Raw genomic sequence first — 15,902 nt, 5'->3', positions numbered from 1 at the left:
TACACCTTCTTGACCACTTTATCCACATGTGTTGCCACTTTCAGGGAACTGTGGACCAGCCTATTAACATCCCTCTGTATGTTAATGCTTCTAAGGGCTCTGCCATTTACTGTATACTTCCCTCCTGCATTAGACCTTCCAAAATGCATCACCTCACATTTGTCCGGATTAAATTCCATCTGCCATTTCTCCATCCAAGTCTCCAGCCTATCTATATTCTGCTGTATCCTCTGGCAATCATCCTCACTATCCGCAGCTTTCCCCAATCTTTATGTCAACAGGAGTCCCAGCACTGATCCTTGCAGAACATCACTGGTCACAGATCTCCAGTCAGAAAAACACCCTTCCACCACTACTTTCTGTCTTCTATGACCAAGCCACTTCTGTATCCATTTTACCAGCTTATCCCATGTGACTTCACCTCTGTATCAGCCTGCCAGGAGGGACCTTGTCAAAGGCCTTGCTGAAGTCCATGTAGACAATATCCGCTGCCCTGCCCTCATCAATCATCTTTGTCACTTCCTCAAAGTCAATCAAACGTGGGAACCCAAAGCGCTTTTTTCCTCCTGTCACCCTCCCCCTGTAAGAAGTTTAACAACACCAGGTCAAACTCAATTTACAGAATAATGGTTGGAATGTGAATACTTACAGCTAATCAAGTCTTTAAGATACAAACAATGTGAGTGGAGAGAGCATCAAGACAGGCTAAAAAGTTGTGTATTGTCTCCAGACAGGACAGCCAGTGAAACTCTGCAGGTCTAGGCAAGCTGTGGGGATTACAGATAGTGTGACATGAACCCAATATCCCGGTTGAGGCCGTCCTCATGTGTGCGGAACTTGGCTATCAGTTTCTGCTCAGCGACTCTGCGCCGTCGTGTGTCGTGAAGGCCGCCTTGGAGAACGCTTACCCGAAGATCAGAGGCCGAATGATGAGGATGGCCTCAACCGGGATATTGGATTCATGTCACACTATCTGTAATCCCCACAGCTTGCCTGGACCTGCAGAGTCTCACTGGCTGTCCTGTCTGGAGACAATACACATCTCTTTAGCCTGTCTTAATGCTCTCTCCACTCACATTGTTTGTATCTTAAAGACTTGATTAGCTGAAAAATTCACATTCCAACCATTATTCTATAAATTGAGTCTGTGTCTTTATATGTCTTGTTTGTGAACAGAATTCCCACTCACCTGAAGAAGGGGCTTAAGGCTCCGAAAGCTTGTGTGGCTTTTGCTACCAAATAAACCTGTTGGACTTTAACCTGGTGTTGTTAAACTTCTTACTGTGTTTACCCCAGTCCAACGTCGGCATCTCCACATCACCCTCCCTCTGCCCAGGACCCCTGAGGCCACTGTGACACTCCTCTACCACATCTGGATGAGATGAGCTCAGATTGGTGATGGTCATAGAACCTGTTTCTGTTGCACTGGGTAGTGTGTTAACAAACTAACACTGTCATGAGAGACAAGTTTCACGTTTAGCCTAGCCAATGAAATACTTTTGAAGAACTGCCTTAGGATCTTTTGCCTTCACCTCAGTGCACAGGTAGCACGTCAGCTTAGTATCTTGTCCAATATTTCTCGGAATCTTGCTGTTTTACCTTTTTTGCAAATAAAAACACGACTGTCATTTAAACAGAAATGTTTGGAAGCCGCTGTGGAGAATGGGTTGAATCTGGGTCGAGTGAGGTGACATTGCCAGCATGCAGTGAATGAGTTAAGCTATTTTCTGACCCCCTAAAGGAAAAATAATGAATTGTCAAATAGAACTTATTACCCACTCAAAATTAATTAAGCCATTCAGCTATTACATTAACACATCTAATAGTAAATGATTTTACATTGAATCATAAGAGTTCCCACAGCGTTGGCAAGCAGAGAATATTGTAAGCATTGCCAATGGTGAGGGGAGCAATGCATTCAACATTCTATTTAGAGAACACAGCTACATGTGGGCATGCAGAAAAGCTTTCCGCTGTTGTCTATGTTCTAGCCTCTCTTGAACTTACTGACTCTTACTGGGGTACAGTCCCACAGGCACCAGCAGGCCTGGGGTACCTTTCCCACGATTGAGCTTGGATGGTGAGTGTCATTAGACCATTGGCCCTTGGTGAGCAGAATATCCTGATTATGTTTTCACTCAGCAACTCCACACGTGTGCGTTCCATGGAAGTTACTGCCTTTTACTACCCTCCTCCTCCCCAGCTCAGCAGGTACTGAGGCCAATTGTGCTATCCCAAGTATTGCTCTGACTAAGATCGGATATCTGAGCACTGACCTAGACATAAAATCTAGGATTTTCAGTCTGTATGGATTTGTTCCTCATCAATTAAAGCATTTACGTACCGAACCATCCGTGGTGAGCTGGTAAGATAGATACAGAACTGGCTTGGTCATAGAAGGGGAGAAGCTACGGCATCTCCTCCGGAGCCTTCAACATGTCATTGATGAAGACGAACATCTCGCCAAGGCCATCCCCACACCCCCACTTCCTGCCTTCAAACAACCGCGCAACCTCAAACAGACCATTGTCCGCAGCAAACTACCCAGCCTTCAGGAAAACAGTGACCACGACACCACACAACCCTGCCACAGCAACCTCTGCAAGACGTGCCGGATCATCGACACAGATGCCATCATCTCACGTAAGAACACCATCTACCAGGTACACGGTACCTACTCTTGCAACTCATAGAAATCATAGAAACCCTACAGTACAGAAAGAGGCCATTCGGCCCATCGAGTCTGCACCGACCACAATCCCACCCAGGCCCTACCCCCATATCCCTACATATTTTACCCACTAATCCCTCTAATCTACGCATCCCAGGACACTAAGGGGCAATTTTAGCATGGCCAATCAACCTAACCCGCACATCTTTGGACTGTGGGAGGAAACCGGAGCACCCGGAGGAAACCCACGCAGACACGAGGAGAATGTGCAAACTCCACACAGACAGTGACCCGAGCCGGGAATCGAACCCAGGTCCCTGGAGCTGTGAAGCAGCAGTGCTAACCACTGTGCTACTCGGCCAACATTGTCGACCTGATACGCTGCAGGAAAGGATGTCCCGAGGCATGGTACATTGGGGAAACCATGCAGACGCTACGACAATGGATGAATGAACACCGCTCGACAATCACCAGGCAAGACTGTTCTCTTCCTGTTGGGGAACACTTCAGCAGTCACGGGCATTCAGCCTCGGATCTTCAGGTAAGTGTTCTCCAAGGCGGCCTTCACGACACACGACAGCGCAGAGTCGCTGAGCAGAAACTGATAGCCAAGTTCCGCACACATGAGGACGGCCTAAACCGGAATGTTGGATTTATTTTATGTCACATTATCAGTAACCCCCACAGCTTGCCTCCTGGACTTGCAGGCTGTTCTGTCTGGAGACAATACACATCTCTTTAACTTGTGTTTAATGCTCCCTCCACCCACATTGTCTGTACCTTTAAGACCTGGCTGGCTGTAGGGATTCGCATTCTAATCAGTATTCTGTAACTTGATTTTGTGTCTCTGTGCACTGTTTGAGAACACATTTCCACTCCATCTGACGAAGGAGCAGCACTCCGAAAGCTTATGGTATTTGCTACCAAATAAACCTGTTGGACTTTAACCTGGTGTTGTGAGACTTCTTACCTTGGTCATAGAAGACAGAGAGTAGCGGTGGAAGGGTGTTTTTCTGATTGGAGATCTGTTACCAATGATGTTCTGCAGGGATCAGCGCTGGGACCCCTGTTGTTTGTTTTATTCTCCCCGTGTCTGCATGGGTTTCCTCCGGGTGCTCTGGTTTCCTCCCACAGTCCAAAGATGTGAGGATAAAGTTGATTGGCCATGCTAAATTGCCCCTTAGTGTCAGGGAGGACTAGCAGCGTAAATAAGTGGAGTTACGTGGATAGGGCCTGGGTGGGATTGTGGTCGGCGCAGACTCAATGGGACAAATGGCCTCCTTCTGCACTGTAGGGATTCTATGACATTAGCCAAATTGATCCCCCCCACCCCACCCACCCACCCACCCATTTTCATGCCCACTGCAGCCTTTTGAATGAAGCAATTGCATTATGATGCCATGCATACATTTATTGGGGTATTCAGCAGGACCCCGTAAGACAAGAAGTTTTAAGTTGTAATTCTGCAATCTTGCAATCCAATTTAGGAGCCACATCAAAGGGAGGACAGGTCAGAGAATTGCAGATACAGTGCTCTGACATGTTATCTGTTAACACAGAATCGATGCTGGAATTAAGGAATTATCTTATCAGAGATAAGTCAGTACCTCTCCTGATGCTGAAGTTGGCAAAGGCAATGTAAAATTGCTGGATTAAGGAAGGTGGTTGTTTTGCATCCCCAGTCTGTGCTAATTCAACTGAATTTAGTCAAGGGAGCTGCCATGGCTCAGTGGGTATCTCTCTTATCTCTGAATCAGAGAGTTGTGGACTCCACTTCCCTTAATCAAGGCCAACACTTCCAGTACAGTACTGAGGGAGTACTGCATTGTCAGAGGCACCATCTTTCACAAGAGCCATTAAACTGTGGTCTTTCTGCTCTCTCAGTTGGATGTAAAAAAATCCAATGACATTATTTGGAGCAAAGTGAGGGAGTTCTCTCACCATGAGTACTACCCACTAAGTCTTGGCCAACATTTATTCCTGAATCAAATCCTAAAGACTGATTAATGCTCATTATCACATGACTCTTTGTAGGAGCTTGCTGTACACAAACTGGCTGATGTATTTCATTCATTGCACCTGTGATCCACTTTAAAAGTACTTCATTGGCTGTAAAGTGCCATAGGACATGCTGAACTTGTGAAAGAGACTGAGCGGGGTTTTCCACACATCCTCACAGCATGTTTTGTGGTGGCAGAGATGCTTGTCAATGGGGTTTCCCGTTGTTCACCCCCTCTGCTGTCACCAGGGAACGCGTGGCGGGGCGAGACTAGCCAGAAAATCCAGCCCTATACAAATGCAAGTCTTTCTATCTTTTTTCTTACAATTAGTCATGGGTGGCACAGTGGTTAGCACTGCTGCCTCACAGCGCCAGGGACCCGGGTTCGATTCCCGACTTGGGTCACGGTCTGTGTGGAATCTGCATGTTCTCCCCGTGTTTACGTGGGTTTCCCCCGGGTGCTCCGGTTTCCTCCCACACTCCAAAGATGTGCGGGTTGGGTGGATTGGCCGTGCTAAATTGCCCCTTAGTGTCAGGGTATTAGCTAGGGTAAATGCATGGGATTATGGGGATAGGGACTGGGTGGGACTGTGGTCGATGCAGACTCAATGGGCTGAATGGCCTCCTTCTGCACTGTAGGATTCTATGGATCCTAGTCCCAATGGTGCTGGGGAAAATCACATCTTATCACTCAGTGATTCTGGTGTGTGTCAATATCAGGTGGGGACAGGCTCAGGCTCAAATTTGATGTAATCTCCTATCAAACAACCAAAGGGAAGAATATTTCCATCAACAAATGCACAATACACAACTCTGTCATTCAAAAATGTGAGGCTTCAAATGAACAAACTGTTTTGCTGTAGTGAATTAATGCTGTACATCAGAATGGCAGGCCTTTGCTCTGTGCCCATCGCCCGATGTGCCAAGTTTTTAGCATCACTCCACTCACCTTGTGAGCTGCCAAGGTGCCACAGGCTTGTTTGTGCCTGTAGATCCATAACAGGATCCAAGTTAGCTCCTTCACAAAAGGGGGGAGCAAAGCTGGAAAAAAGAGAAGACCTTCAGAAAAGGATGCAGAACGCCACTGGAGATGCTGGGCGGAAACCAAGAGCAGTGATAATCGTGCAGAAATTACCAGACACCATGTCTGGCAAACGGTGAGAGGAAAGAGAGGCCGAGAACATGGAAAGCTGCTCGTTTCCATGTGCCATGTCCTACTCTGCTCTTGGCTATCTCTCTCAGTCAGCTTCTCCTCTCCCTCCATAGTCTGTTTTCATTCTCCTGCATTGATTTTCTTTTCCAATCACTCAGCTGAATACGACTGGTGCACTGGCAGAACCGTCGTCCAATATGCGCTACAGCAAGGTAGGGTCACATTAATCTTGCCTCTCAAGTAAATGATGGGCAGGAAAAATATAGATGTTTTAGTTCCCACTCTTTTGGAGCTGAGGAAAATACTGCCAGCACTGTAATGCTGTGCACAATTTAATTGCACTGCTGCTAAATGGTTCACAAATATTAGATTGCAAAAATGATTAAAGAGTGAAATATCCTTTCCCTTCTCATCTGAAGCTGCCCAGTGTGCAACTGATTTATAGTTCATTGGCTTCTTCAATGTTCCCACAAGCATATCCAACGAGGCAGACCACAAAACATTGCCTTCCATTCCTAACCCTACACATCATCTCCCAAGTCTCCCGGGGCCCATCCTTGGGGCCCTTTCTCTTCCTCATCCATCAGTTTTCCCTTGGCAATGTCATCCACTTAGATGCCAAGGACACACAGTTCAATCTCTCCAACACTTCTCTCAATCCCTCCACTGCTTTTGCGCATGTGTGACACCCAGTCTCGGATGAACCGATGCTTCCTCCAGTCGTTTTTGGGCATCATTACAAACTGTACGCACACGTTCAACTCTGACCCTTCCTTGGCTCCAGCCTTAGGCGAGGGTAGCCAACTCTGGCTGGCCATATTCTGGGATAGGCTGATGGCTAGTCCTGACTGCCACTGCCAGGAGCTGATGAGTTCCCCAGAATGCTTTGTTTGACCATCAGGCAATTGAGGCTCATTGCAGAGGTCTCCCGTCCATTCCAGGAGGAGTGGCAACCTTACCTTAGGCCTTTGACACTGTGCCGCTCAACCTTTTACATTCTGTCCCATTTTTGATGAATAGATTAATTTGTTTGGATGAGATTCCTCTATATTTTATTTTATATTAATCATTAACAAGTTCATTTAAATGGTTTAACAATGTTGTTAACATAACACAAGGGAGGAAGTTCCACTGCAAACTATTAGAAATCATTCGAGCAAAGGTTACGTACAGAGTATTGCATTCCTCAATCCCTCTAGACTGTTCCAGTAGAATAATTTCACCTACTTTAAACAGATTCTGTGGCATGTTATTGTTATTATTTCCCGACATGTGTCTCCCACAGCCTGCGAAGACCCTAAAGGCATTTTACTGGAGGGACTTAGGCCACTGGCGTGGAACCTACCTAAAAGCTGCATCATTTCCAAACTCATCGACAATAAAGTACTCCATTTTTCCCACTTCCTTACTGTTTCCTTGAATGCAACTGTCAACTGAACAGGAACTTGCGCTGAAAAATACCCTGTTCTTATGCTGCAGATCCTTGCCGAGCTGAGAAAGACTGAAATCAGCACAGGAGATGCTGGAGGGAAGAAGGGTGAAGAAACAGCTGATAGAGAGTAAAATGAGCCCCAGAGCAGAGCAAGAGAGGTCATCCCATTACTGTGGGTCAGATTCTAACTGGGACCCCAGTCTGTTTAACTAATATTCTGCATACACTTAAGGGAATTTCATACAAAGGGTAGTGTAGGACAACAAACAATTCTAATTATTTGTAAAATGGCTTTTCTAAGTTTATAAATGACAGTAGTGGGCTGCATATAACAAACTCCTCCCTGCAAAAAAAAACTAGCCAGTCTCTTGTGGTGTTGGAAAGGAAGATGAAGATTCTGCAGATGAAACTCTAGCACCTCCACTGCAGGGAGGGTGTAATTACAGTATGAAATGTTTACATAAGCAGTTTTCATTACTGAATGTGGATACTGGGATACAACAAAATAGACCCGCATTGATTTTTAATGATGCACCTAGATGCAGAATAATTGGGTAAAGAGCATGTTCTGATCAGCTGAAATACCACACTTTTTGATTTGATTTGATTTATTATTGTCATATGTATCGGTATACAGTGAAAAGTATTGTTTCTTGCGTGCTGTACAGACAAAATATACTGTTCATAGAGCACATAGGGGAGAAGGAAAGGAGAGGGTGCAGAATGTAGTGTTACAGTCACAGCTAGGGTGTAGAGAAAAATCAACTTAATATAAGGTAGGTCCATTCAAAAGTCTGACGGCCACAGGGAAGCTGTTCTTGAGTCAGTTGGTACGTGACCTCAGACTTCTGTATCTTTTTCCCGACGGATGAAGGTGGAAGACAGTATGTCTGGGATGTGTGGGGTCCTTGATTATGCTGGTTGCTTTTCCTAGGTAGCGGGAAGTGTAGACAGAGTCGATGGGTGGGAGGCTGGTTTACGTGATGGACTGGGCTTCGTTCACAACCCTTTGCAGTTTCTTACAGTCTTGGTCAGAGCAGTTTATCATACTTTATCATACAGCAAGCTTACTGGGTGAAATACAGCCCGTGTTTATGGTACTGAGGCATAGAAATAGAAATCTATGCCTCAGAAATCTTTGACTCTAGAAATAGTGAATGCATTGGCGGTCATCTTCCAGGATTCTATAGACTCTGGAACAGTCCCTGCAGATTGGAGGGTAGCAAATGTCCAATATACAAAAAGGAGGGTAGAGAGAAAACAGGGAATTATAGACCAGTAAGCCTAACATCGGTAGTGGAGAAAATTTTCGAATCTATTATCAAGGACTTTATAGCAGAGCATTTAGAAAGCAGTGACAGGATCAGACAGAGTCAGCATGGATTTATGAAGGGGAAATCATGCTTGACAAACCTGTTGGAATTCTTTGAAGATATAACTAGTAGAGTTGACAAGGGGGAACCAGTAGATGTGGTATATTTGGACTTTCAGAAAGCGTTTGACAATGTCCCGCACAAGAGATTATCGTGCAAGATTAAAGCGAATGGGATTGGAGGAAGTGTATTGAGATCGATAGAAAACTGGTTGGCAGAGAGGAAACAAAGAGTAGGAATTAATGGGTGCTTTTCAAATTGGCAGGCAGTAACTAGTGGGGTGCTGGGACCCCAGCTATTCACAATATATATATTAATAATTTGGGTGAGGGAACAAAATGTAACATCTCAAAGTTTGCAGATGATACCAAATTGGATGGCAGGGTAAACTGTGACAAGGATGCAGAGATCCTTCAGCATGATCTGGACAGGTTGGGTGAGTGGGCTAATCAATGGCAGATGCAGTATAATTTGGATAAGTGTGAGGTTATTCACTTTGGAAGCAAAAACAAAAAGGTAGATTACTACCTGAATGGCTGTAAATTGGGAGAGGGAGTATGCAGCGGGACCTGGGTATCCTTGTGCATGCAGGTGCAGCAGGCGGTAAAGAAGGCAAATGGCATGTTGGCCTTCATTGCGAGAGGTTTCGAGTACAGGAGCAGGGATGTGTTGTTGCAATTATACAGGGCCTTGGTGAGGCCACACCTAGAGTATTGTGTGCAGTTTTGGTCTCTTTTTCTGAGAAAGGATGTTCTTGCTCTTGAGGGAGTGCAGCGAAGGTTTACCAGGCTGATTCCGGGGATGGCGGGACTGATGTATGAGGAGAGATTGACTAGGTTAGGATTGTTTTCGCTGGAGTTCAGACGAATGAAGGGGGAATCTCATAGAGACTTATAACATTCTTACAGGACTAGACAGGGTAGATGCAAGGAGGATGTTCCTGATGATGGGGGAGTCCAGAACCAGGGGTCACAGTCTGAGGATTCAGGGTAGACCAGTTAGGACGGAGATGAAGAGACATTTCTTCACCAAAGCGTGGTGAGCCTGTGGAATTCATTACCACAGGAAGTAGTTGATGCCAAAACATTGAATGCATTCAAGAGGCGGCTGGATGTAGTACTTGGGGTGAATGGGATCAAAGGTTATGGGGAAAAGCAGGATTGGGCTATTGAGTTGGATGATCAGCCAAGATTGTAATGAATGGCGGAGCAGGTTCAAAGGGCCAAATGGCCTCCTCCTGTTCCTATCTTCTATGATTCTATATACTGCGTTTGATCTGAGGCTTGTGCTGAGCTGGTTGATCCCTGATGGTACGGCAGAGGGGCATTACCATCACCCTCAGTGAGGAGAGGCTCCCGATCACTGTCAGGTTATCTCCATGAGAACGTGCCAATGTGCTAATCTCCGGTGAAGGCCAAATCTATTGCTCCCCCACAGTCATAAAGCTGAACAATACAGTTCGTAGCTCTCTGCACTCAGCTAGAAAGAATGGTAACTTGGGGGTGGAACTCTATCCCTGAAAAGGAGTCAGAGCCTACAGGAGAAAAACTGCAGCTAAAGGTAGACAAGGAATGTTTGTCAATAAGAAAATACAAACTTGTCATTTGTACAGTTAAAGCGGAAACCCTTACAACAGAGATGACCTTACTCCCTCCTAAAAATGAGTGGCTGATTCAGCCCATCCAGTTTTGGTAAACATTTTACATTAATAAGTGAAATTAACAATTAACATGGCTAAGGGCAACCTAGAGCAGGTCTCATGCGTCGGACCCAGTGACCTATTAGCCAGTGAAAATAGCCTCCAGATTGAAGCAAACACTTTGCTTCTGTGCAATCCAAGCCTTATAAATAAAGAAAACAAAGAGGCTGGGGCTATGAGGGAAAGTTCTACTGTTGCCGTGAGGAGCAGATTCCAGCATTTTGCCCTCCATTGCCAATGGGGCTGCCACCACCATCTCTACAGGAGAGTGTTTTCTGCTCAGTTTCTGTTACACACTCCTTCAGTTACTCTGAGGAGTTAATTGTGTGTATGTTTGCGGTTACTTTTCTTTAATATAAGAAATAAAAATGTGAACAGATGGTAAAGGATTAGGTGATTGACTCTGAGTGTCAGACAGCATGGAAGTGAGCTGTTTGCTAACACAAACAGATTTATCTCCCCTGTTCTTCTGGCACGATCAATGGTTTCCACTGCGTCTGGCATTCTAACTGAAGTCAGTGAGTACCATGGTGATTATGATGCTCAGGAACCAGAAATTCATTGCCACTGTTATCCCCAGGATCTTACACGGTCCCAATCTTCATTCTCTCAACAAATTCAGTTCATTTCAATTCCCTAAGTCCTCTTTGCTATGGGGAGAACAGGGGAATGAAGGTAAACCAAGGCCTTTAACGGAATAAAAATCAGGGAACTAGATCTACATCAATCCACGGAAGAGAAGGCTAAGGAGTGACCTAATCGTGGTCTTTAAAATTATGAAGTGATTGATAACGTAGACAGAGTGCCGGATCTTTCTGTTCATATCCCGCAGTGTGTTCTGTGGCAGCGGATGCGGCCCACCATTTGCCAAGGTCCCGCTGCTGTCAAAGAGGTTTCCCGTTGTTTGCACCCCCGCCTGCCAGGGAACACGTGGTTGGAGTTCACTATCATCGGGACCAGAGGATCCCGCCATTGTGAATGGGCAGAAAATTCCAGCCAGAGAAAATGGCGGAAACTAGGGCTCATTATTGTACTTACTGGTGACCATCTTATATTGGAGAATTCAGGAGAGTGGTAAGAAATTGGAACTCGCTACCATATGAAGTAGTTGAGGTGAATGGGATGATGTATTTAACGGAAAACACATGAGGGGGAAAGACATGTCACAAGGATAATCATGGAGGATTCATTTCCAGAAACTCTGCAGATTCCTAATCTTTTCTTCGCCATGTATTTATCAACTTTCCATCAAATACATCTATCCCATTTACCTCAACTGCCCCAAGGGCAGAATTTTACTGCCCCTCCCACCGGTGGGATTTTCCAGTCCACCGAAGTCAATGGCCTGAATTTTCACCCTTGGGCGTGCACACGTGGCGGGCCAGGAGGTGGGTGAGAAGCGTGCTTTCGGCCACAATCAGCCCTGGAGCACGATTTCACGCTGGCCAATTAACGGGCAGCCAGTCTGGGCATGGCCAGGAAGGGTGGGAAGAGGGTGGGCACTGAGAGAAGTGACAGCGCAGGCGGGCATTTCCAACAAGTTCCCTGAATGCTGACAGCTGCCTCAGGGAGCTGCAGAATTGTTCCAATGACATTTGCACCATCCATCATGCAGAATCAAGCAACTGGCAACATGACACATAACACCTCAAAACGTCAAACATTTTCCTGTATTATATTTCATCCCGGATGCTTTATCCCACCCTGTATCGGGAATGGTGAAAACGTGAATGCCGCCTGTCTGATTGGCTCATGTGCCAAGCTGAATAGCGTATGTGTTGGGTCCATTCATTCCTTTGAACAGACGAGGGGACAGCACTTTGTGCAGGGTTTCAAAATGAATTTCTTTTATTGAACAGAACTTAAAGAAAATTAACTCATGACAGAAGTAGAGAAAAAGCAGAGTTTGAGACTGGCTTTTACTGCCACCCCCTGTACTGAGACTTGAACACACTGATCTCGAAAACAAACTGAAAACTGAACACACAGTTCCAAACTATATTTCGATTCTTATCTCGTTGTTGGAAATGTTTTTCCCATGCTGTCTCCGTTTAGAAAAACATGTCTTGCAGTTGCTGTTGTTTGCCTGAATTGTGTACCCTTCAGGAATGCAGTCAATTTTTAGCTAACCTTTAGCCTTCTGAGTTTTAAAATGTAGTCAAGTTAGCAGTCAATTTTTTAAGCTTAGCAGGGTTAGTTACATAGGCAGAAATATCTTAAAATTAAGCCTTTGCATAGATGAAATCTTTGCATAGACTGAAGCAAACAGAGCTAAGCATACATAGGATCTCTCAGCATGCCATGTGAAATTAGGGCCAGTTGCATGCTTAGTGAGATTAATTGCCCCTTCAATGGTTGGCAGATGTGCTACCAACTCACATATGTGCCCTCTAACCAAAATATCACGTGAGGGCGCCATAGCATCAGGAGGCGTGTCCAGTTTTGTCTCAAAAGCTCGATTGGCACTTGCCAGCTCAATAAACATCTGCCTAATGGACCTTTGGGCGACTCGCCACATTTTATGGCCCTGCCACTGCCACCCATTCTCATGTGGGTGTGATGAAATGGGGTGGGCGAAGACTCATGTGGAGCACAAACATCGGCCTAGACCAGTTAGGCCGAATGTCCTGTTTCTGTGCTGTGAACATCATTGTTCCCGTGAGCCACGTCTAGGGTGGGATTGAAAAGATGCCTTCAAAGTGACCCCTCGGATCATCCTATCAGCAAAGACCTATCGCACATCACAAGGATAATCAAAAACGGTTCATTTCAAGAAACTGCGAATTTAAAACTCAGCTGAGAAAGGCATCGACATGTCCTCGAACATTCTCACCACCTCTCCACTCATTCTGGGGTATGTGAAATCAGCCCTTTTTTGTGCTCCCATTCCTCACCCAAGTGGCCATTCTTCATTCATGAATCAAGAAAATGAATGCTGACAGGCTAGTTGGCCATGAGGAGGGAGAGCAGTACCTTCGTAAAGCAACTAGTGCTAAGCAATGAGTTCTCACCATGCCAACAACACTCTCATACTCTCGGCTCAAGCACAAGAAGTAAAGAAAATAAAAGCTTAAATTGTCAGTGAAATAAAGCATCTGTTCCAGTGCCACATTTCATTGTTTGTTAATTTGTTGTGTCATTATGGTTCTGAGCTCAGCTGTCACGACCAACTATTGCAAAATGTTCAATAGAGGAAAGTTGGTAAGCAAAATGAGATGACAGTTAATGTAAAATAGTATACCTAACTATACTGGGTAACCGTGTGAGTTATACTCCTTGACAATGAGGTTGAGAAACATTCTGATAATCGAGAAATTAAAAATAATTAACAGGATAGAAAGTGAATGACTCTTAATTTGGAAATCCAGAATAAGGGGAACAAAATCTTGTTTGAACTGAACCAGTTAGAAGCAAATCCAGAAAAAAAACCAAAGGGTTGAGACAATGTCAAACAGGCTGCTTCAAAAAACACATGATGCAGAATCAGTTGACACGCTTAAAAAGGAGATAGATGGTTATTTATTTGCAAAGTAAATTTGCCTCTCCCCAGCACTGTAGTTTCTGCCATCCATAAAATCCATTAAGATCTCCGCACTGCCCTAATTCTAGCCTCTTGCACATTCCCAGTTCTCATCCTCCTACCATTGGCAACCAGGCTTGAGCCCTAAGCTCTGGAATTCCTTCCCTAAACCCCATCACCTCCACCTTTCCCACCTCCTTTAAGTCATTCCTTAAAACCTATCGCCTTGACCAAGCTATTGGTCATCTGTCCTAACATCTCTGTATGTGGTTTGGTGTCAAATGTTGGCTGATTACACTCTGATGAAACACATTGGGATGTTTTTGTTTTGTGAAAAGTACATTGAGTGAGCAGTTAATAAAGCATATAGTATCTTAAGCTTTATAGTCCAAAGATGTGCAGGTTAGGTTGATTGACCAAGCTATATTTCCCCTTAGTGTCAGGGGGATTAGCAGGGCAAATATATGGAGTTACGTGGATAGGGCCTGGGTGGGATTGTTGTCAGTGCAGGCTTGGTGGGCCGAATGGCCTCCCTCTGTACTGTAGAATTTTATGATTCTATTAGGGGCACTGAGTACAAGGAGGTCATGTTGAACTTGTAGAAGACACTAGTTATGCCTCATCTGGAGTACTGCATCCCGTTCTGGGTGCCGGATGTGAAGGCACTGGACAGAGTACAGAGCAGATTCACAAGAATGATTCTAGGGATAAAGAACTGTCGCTGTGAGGATAGATTGGAGAAGTTGGAATGGCCTTCCTTGGAGAAAAAAGCCTGAAAGGAGACTTGGTGAAGATATTCAAGATCCTGAGGGGTATGGGCAGAGTAACCAGTGAGAAACTGTTCCCAATCAAGGACTAGAGGGCACAGATTCAAAATAATTAACGAAAGGAGTAAAAGTGATGTGAGGAAAACTTCCTTCACTCAGAGGGTGGTTGGAGTCTGGAATGAACTTCCTGAGAGGGTGGAGGAGGCAGGTCTGAATGAGGTATTCAAAAGGGAATTGATTTGCAATCTGAAGAGAAAGAACGTGCAAGGTTAAGAGATAAGGCAGGAGAGTGGGACTAGGTAGAATGCTCTTTCAGAAAGTCAAATAGCCAGGACAGTCTCGATGGGCCGAATAGCCTCCCTCTGCACTAAAGATTCTGTGATATAAAAGCAAGTTATTGTTGTAAGGGTTTTAAGTGATATGGAGATAGGGTAGGGAGTAAGGTTTGTAGCTACAATGTCAGATCAGGCTCAATAGGCCACATGGCCTGGTCTTGTATTTGTGTACCTACAACAGGGATGTCAGCGGTCTGTGTGAATGTACCAATTGACTGTTCATCTTGTTGCAGGATACCAGCTGTCTGCAGCAACGGAGAAAGAATCCGTTCCTGATCTGGCCAACCAAAGAGCAGAAAGTGGTTACGCAGTGTTTTGGAATATCGCGCTCGCTTTGCCTCCAGCCTTCTATCGCCCCTTCATGATTCTTGATGAACTGGAAAAGGTGAGAGCTTCAAAACTGACATGCTTCTCAACTGGTCCCACAAGCTTAAAGCAAAATACTGCAGGCGCTGGAAATCTGAAATAAAACTAGAAGGGTTGCAAATGCTCAGCAGGTCTGGCAGCATCTGTGGCAAGGGAAAGAGAGTTAAATGTTGGAATTTTACCGCCTTGCCCGTCATGGATTCGGAGTGGGCGAGGGGCGGACATCAAAAATGTCCGTTGACCTCAGGCGGGAATTTCTGGTCTCGCTCGAGCGAGGCCATAAAATCCCGCCCAAAGTTTTGAGTCGATTATGACTTCTTCAGAACTGGAAAAGAGTTCTGAAGAAGCGTCACATTCAACTCAAACCGTTAACTGTTTCTTCAAGGTGACTTTTAAAATGCATACAACAATCCAACCTATTCAATTGGGTGATGTTTTGTGATGAAGCTATCTCAGTTCTAGAGCAAATATAGAATTACGAGCCGGTGCCACAACGAACATTCTTCCATGAGCATGTTCGGTCAGAGTGGAGGGAATTTCACACACATAAGCTCAAGAACACATTTCCAAAATGATTCCCTACTCCC

General features: G+C 45.1%; 1 protein-coding gene across 1 annotated transcript in view; it reads left to right on the top strand.

Moving 5' to 3' along the window:
* LOC144509739 (MORN repeat-containing protein 1-like) overlaps positions 1-15,902 on the top strand; it is a 203,865-nt gene that overhangs the window by 148,673 nt on the left and 39,290 nt on the right. The window contains exon 12 of the mRNA XM_078238521.1: positions 15,183-15,334. Coding sequence (XP_078094647.1) covers positions 15,183-15,334 — 152 coding nt within the window. The remainder of the gene's footprint in view (positions 1-15,182; positions 15,335-15,902) is intronic.

The sequence above is a fragment of the Mustelus asterias genome, chromosome 22 (assembly GCF_964213995.1).
Source record: "Mustelus asterias chromosome 22, sMusAst1.hap1.1, whole genome shotgun sequence".
NCBI lineage: Eukaryota > Metazoa > Chordata > Chondrichthyes > Carcharhiniformes > Triakidae > Mustelus > Mustelus asterias.
Note: the sequence above shows the minus strand (reverse complement) of the source record. Positions and strands in the feature narration are given on the sequence as shown.